This window comes from Anopheles funestus, chromosome 3RL, assembly GCF_943734845.2.
Source record: "Anopheles funestus chromosome 3RL, idAnoFuneDA-416_04, whole genome shotgun sequence".
Taxonomy (NCBI): Eukaryota; Metazoa; Arthropoda; class Insecta; order Diptera; family Culicidae; genus Anopheles; species Anopheles funestus.
The window spans coordinates 3,625,436-3,631,641 of record NC_064599.1 but is presented as its reverse complement, the minus strand read 5'-3'; the positions used below and the strand labels follow the sequence as shown (position 1 = coordinate 3,631,641).

The window sequence follows — 6,206 nt, the reverse complement described above, 5'->3', positions numbered from 1 at the left end:
TTTATTTTTTTTGCAAATTTTCTAAAAAAAAACGTAAGGGGTAAGCCTTATGAAATTTTGTAGTTGAAATTTTATATTTTATTTTTTTGTTATTTTTTATTCTTTTCTTCTTTTAAAGCATTATTTGAGTGAAAAGAAACTTATTTCAACCAATTGGCAGTAAAATAAACCAATTTTTAAAATTTTTTCTAAGTTACTCTAAAAAAGGTAAGACTGTCTCCTTAGGAGAAGGAACTTTAATGTTTATGCCGGGATTTTTTATGGCTCCGAAATGAGTCGTTAAACGAACTGACTCGTAATAACGATTCATTCACTCTGAGTTGATTCGCTAAAAAGACTTGTTACTCTCATCTCTACTTTCTTCTCTCCTTTCCAACGAGCAAGTGAGAAGATGTGACGAAACGAAAATTTCCCCTAATTATCCGTTTGCTTATCAGCTGCTTACATCCGACCTAGGTACGATATAGCGAACCGATGCCCTCGAAGATGTCATCGTCGCTTTATCGACGCGTCCGGATTTGTCAAGCGTCTCAAGTGCGGTTTGCCACCTACTGGGACAACCAATACCACCACCACCACCGGGGTTGGGTACTGTCTTGCCGCTTTCTTACCATTTTCCCGGTTGTGATAATGCTACCCCGCAGGTACTTTATCAGACACATCGTGAAAGGGCGTTTTTCGTGTTCCAGACCTACTTCAACGTTCTACGAATGACGCTCCCGTATTATGAGACTCAGAAACGGCCTTCGAACATGCACGCACACACACACACACACTGACGGCCGTCAGTCAGGCCGACAGATAGGGAACAATCTTTCCATTCCCATTCCCATATTCCCCTTTGGAGTCCAAAATCTCTGTCACCCCAAAGAGGGTGGCCCCAATGGGTTGGTGATGGTGGTGGGTGGTGGTGGTGGCACTCGCCTGCCAATCCACCCGAGCGAACTGATAAGACAGCGGCGTACCGTGCTGTAAGTCGCTGACCGAAAGTACCATCGTGTTCCACCGTGTTGGCTCGGCCGTACGTTCGTTTTTGAGTCGCGTTAAAATGTGTTCCGGTTAGGTGGGGGGCATTTAGTCAGCATCTCGAACTCGCACCGCTCGGACCACGGCCGCGCGCAGGTTCGCAAAAAAGGTCGCGCGTGGTTGAAGTGCAGGTTGATAATAAGTGACGATCCGCGCCAGGGTTCCAGGATCGGATTGCGCCATCCGACGGCTCAGTTCCTGCTCATCCGTCCATGTTTATGTGTGTGAGCTTTGTTAGCATTAAGTCGAAGGAAAGTTACAGCAAACCGTAAGAACGAGAGTGTGTGTGTGTGAGAGAGAGAAAGATAGCAAACGTGTTTGTGAGGAGAGAGAGAAAAGATTTTAACAAAGATGCGATCTTGCTAGTGTGTGATCTTAGCGAAGAAGTACGGATTATTCTTGAAGCGTGCTAAGCGTGTATGCGTGAGTCCTTATGAAACGCAGTGGCCCTATAATAACACGCCAGTGAGGTATTCGTGTGTCTGTGTGTGCATGTATGCAAATAAGCTACAACTTTTGCTGAGCGGAATGAGTAGTAATTAACACGTTAAGATAAGCTACAAGTGACAGTGCGACAGTGCCGACTGTGCTCACTTAACCAAAGAACTAAACCCCTTAAATGACATAAAGGCACATAAGTAACAACTACGAAGAAGAAAAAAAAACTCATATCGCGAGAAGTATGCTGATCAACAAAGAAACCATTCCGTACAGGATGGGTCTGCAGCCCTTCTACTACTACCAATCGTCGCCACCGGTGCAGAATGAGCGGCTAGGCAGTGGTTACCATCCGATTACGCCACCGTACCATCACCCGTACGACTTCATCCTTCCGATGCAATCGCCACCAAGTTCGATGGCCGCCGCCACAGTGGCAGCAGTTGCTGCCGCCGCCGGTGTCCCGGTACCCACCGATCCGATCCGACTCCGATCACCGGCATCTTCGGCCGCCTCATCACCCTCCTCATCGTCGGCTTCCCCACTATACTTTTACATGAATGGGCGCACATCTGGCAGCGTCCAGAACGGTACCGCCACTACGTCCATGCCCGGAAAGGATCAACTGTCGGCTGGACCACTGTCACCACCGCACACACCACCACTGCGCGATCGTACACCGAGTCCCACCGGTACCGGACGATACGGACTCTCGACGTTGGGTGATTTGGCACTCGGTTCCAACACCGGCACCAACACCACACAGCGCAATTCCGTCATCATGAAGGTGCAAAATCAGCAGGTGGTTCCGATGCAGCGGGAAACCGATACCAGTTCACCGTCCGAACCGGAAACGGTCGAGGAGTTTATCTGCCGCTGGGAAAACTGTTACTGGTAAGCGGACATTTTGCTTTTATTTCAAGTTGAATCGTTTCGTTGTGTAAGAAGAAAGGGGGATAAAAAGAAAAAAATGTTTAGCCGTGTCTCTGTAGTGGTTGGAATAGTAACTGCAACTGACAGATAGAGGGCGCTTGAATATCTTTTAGTAATTTTAAGACGAAAAGATGTACTGATGTAGAGATGTCCAACCAGGACTTCAGATGACACTAAAACAAGATGTTAATAATATTTTACAAAAGGTTTGATGGACCTTAACGAGTTTTGAAATTGAGTTAATGATTTTTTTAACAACATTCAAAGTTTAAGCGAAATTTCTCTTTGTTGGAAATAAATATTAATATTGCTACATGGCGAGTAAACACCCTGTAATTTAAGCATTTTATTTTGTTTTGTGATATAACAAAAAGAGGAGAACAAAACTAGCTGGTTCGTTATCTTTCCCTTGCCCATCGTGGATCATATGATTGTCTCGAGATATAACTTGCGAGATGGATCCGTGGAAGCAGCCGTCGCTTATCCACCATGCAAAGCAAACAGACTACCTTCCCTTTGCAGACTCCGGTCGTTCTGTGGCCCATCGGTCGCACGTTTTCTGGTGTACCGTGTGCACATGTCAGTTAGCACTAGCGAACACTTTACGGACATTATGAAGGTTTCTCTTCTAGCAGAAGTAGACAACAGATCGCTTACTTGCCAGTAGTAGTGATCTTCCAGATATCGATTTAAGACAGTTTTACAATTAAATTGTGTTGTTTAACAGAAATTTGAAGGTGGTTATTGAACAATTTCTTCAACTTAAAATCATTTACAATTCATTCAAATTAGTCCGAACGAAAATGGATGCTTCTTTTGAAAATCTTCGAAAAGGGCTTATCAACAAGCCACCTAATACGTGTGTGCGTGTGGGATTACATCCCAAAGAAGCACTTTGGATGCGAATGCCATCAGCCGTGGCCGTAACTGATAAATGTGTTAATACAACCATTTCACCAATCCCGGAATCCCAACCTCACTAGCTGTGTCTAACTCGTGACGTATGGTGGTGGCTATTTTGAGTGATTCTGTGATTGCTTCAGAAGCATGCGAAGAGGGCTACCGTCACACACACAAATACTGGGTGATAAGAATGGTTTCGCAACATTGAAATAATTTCCACCATCGTATGTTTTTTTTTTGTTTGAGGACAATCATTTCATTTTGGGCAAACACGTGGGAGAGAGAGAGTCTATTTCCGGTATTGGTGATGATCAAGAAGACCGATACGCGAGGGGGTCCCCCGGGTATAGGCAAAGCCCTTTTTTGCTAGATTACTAACCAACCAAGCCCTCGCACCCTTAGTCGGGAAGATAATGATCGCATCACGGAAAAGTGGGACGCATCGGTCGTACGAGGAGAGCCTCACCGAACAAATGCCGATAGATGGTCGATATCTTATCGGTCCGTACCACGGTCTACGTGACGTGTTTTTTCCCTATTTTACCGCCCTTCGGGTGTTGATCGTGCCACTGACTGACCCTTCCACCCATTTCCCTTCCCTTCCAGTGTGTTCTTCAAGCTGGAGGATTTAGCAAGTCACGTTACACAGAAGCACGCCGTCATTGGGCTGGATGGTTTGTATTACTGCCGCTGGGAGCGCTGCCTGCGCCAGGACCGTGGTTTTAACGCGCGCTACAAGATGCTGGTACACGTGCGCACACACACCAAGGAGAAACCGCACCAGTGCGGCAAATGTGGCAAATGTTTTTCACGTGCGGAAAATCTAAAGATCCATCTGCGCTCGCACTCCGGTGAAAAGCCGTACGTTTGCCCGGTGGAGGTAAGTTGGATGAAACTGTCCATTTGTTGGCTTGGCATTTGGTTTTTTGGTGACTAATGGCAACTCCATTTTTCCCCCAACTATTCTAGGGATGCAACAAAGCTTACTCGAACTCGTCGGATCGGTTTAAGCATACGCGAACACACTCGAACGACAAACCGTACGTGTGTAAGGTGGTGGGTTGTAACAAGCGTTACACCGATCCCTCCTCGTTACGCAAGCACGTGAAAACGTTCAAGCACACCAGCGGCTCGAACCATTCACCGCTGTTGCCGGATGTGTACTGCATGGAGTACGAAAGCTTTTCGCAGGATAGTACCCATTCGGATGCGGCTGGTTCGTATCCGGACTACGATTCCGAGGACAACGGAACGCTAATCGATGTGGTCCGTTGCGATGAGGAGGCACGGCTCTATCCGGAGTATTCGTATCATCGGGTGGGATCCTGTGAACATCCCGGATGCCATGAGTCGCTAAATAGTCCGCACGGTGCAAACTATTGGCACGTGACACAACCGAACGATCGACACGTGCTGGATGCGACGGAGGAGCCACGAACCGGCGGTGCCATGTTGGAACCCGACCCAGAACCGTGGGATGGCAAGGGAACGGTCCCGGTTGAAGATGACGAATTGTACAGAACCGTGGATGAGCAAACCGGGCATCTGAAGGTGCCCCGTATGCTCAAGATGGACGTGGACGGTCCGCTCGATCTCACTATACATCACCGATGAAAGTATGCACGAAGGTTTTTTTTTGTGTGTGTTTATTTCGCTAATCACAATTACCCCCCCCCCAAAAAACCAAACCAAACAAGCAAACCAGCGTATATTCCCATCCCTTTTCCCTACCCCCCCGTATCCAACTTCCCTTCCTACCTTCCTTTTTGATTTTCCTGTTTCCTTGAAACAAACGTTTTAAACTGTGTTCTGCAACGCAACTGATGGATTTTGTAGTCTGTAAGTGAAACAACTTTTTTTTATTATTATTACTTTAATATTTTACACATACACATGCAATATATCTATAACGCAAGATTATCTTTATTACGGTGCGTTACGATGCGCTTGCAAGCGCAACATATCTTTAACTTAACGATACGATCGAACTACTATTATGCTGCTAATGTTTTAAACTTTATGCGCAGCTACCAACAAACAAAATATGGTGCAAAGTATAGCAAAAGGTAGAAAGAGGGAAAGAGGTGTTGTGATTTTGATGTGAGCTAGGGAATGGAATTAATCGTTTCTCCCGTATCGCAAGATAGTCATCTTGTTTTGGGTAAAATGCAAGCCAAGAAATAGCTAGAAATGGAAGGGAATGGAAGACCTTCAAGGTTTGTTAAGTGTCACAGAGAAGAAGAAAATGATAAGGAAATGAACAAATGGAAGCGAATAATAGAGTTAGCTTAAGATCTAAGAAGGTGTGCTACACTAGTGGAAGAGCGGAAGCCCACATTAGAATGTGGAAAAGCGAACAGAAAATGTGTCGAATTGAGAAGAAAAGAAACTACAAATGGTGTGTATGACAAATGGAAAACGAAAGTGCAGTAGAAAGGGGTAGGCATGAGCGTGCGAATGAGAACGGCAAGTGGAAGTACAATTATAGAACAAAACAAAACTCTGTGGTGTGTATTGAAACTCAATTTTCTATTAACTAAAACAGAAAAACAAACCAACACTTACTTGTTACAAATCATGTTTTGCAAATATGTGGCGTAATGGTAATAAAGAAATACACGAACGTGTAAAGGAAATGGTACTGGTGTAAAGCGTTCGTGTCGAAATCATTGTTTGAGTGAGAAAATATTTGTACCGTTTTATTGCATTATTGCGAAGCATTAGTGGTTGGTTTTGTTAATTCTTTTTTTTATAACACCAACAAAAATTGATGACAATTTTATGAATATTATGTGTTTTATGTGTTTGCATATAACTCCGGATTGCTTCTTTAAGTTATACATTGTTATTTACTAATTTATAAAGCAATTATTTATTTTAATTTCTATTTTTTGTTTTATGTATTT

General features: G+C 44.5%; 1 protein-coding gene across 1 annotated transcript; it reads left to right on the top strand.

Moving 5' to 3' along the window:
* Window positions 1–1,032: 1,032 nt before the first annotated feature.
* LOC125772224 (zinc finger protein GLI2) lies at window positions 1,033–5,951 on the top strand. The gene is made up of 3 exons (XM_049443690.1): window positions 1,033–2,358; window positions 3,907–4,180; window positions 4,270–5,951. The coding sequence occupies exons 1-3, from the start codon at window positions 1,709–1,711 to the stop codon at window positions 4,912–4,914; spliced, it is 1,569 nt and encodes a 522-aa protein (XP_049299647.1). The 5' UTR covers window positions 1,033–1,708; the 3' UTR covers window positions 4,915–5,951.
* The last annotated feature ends 255 nt before the right edge of the window (window positions 5,952–6,206 follow it).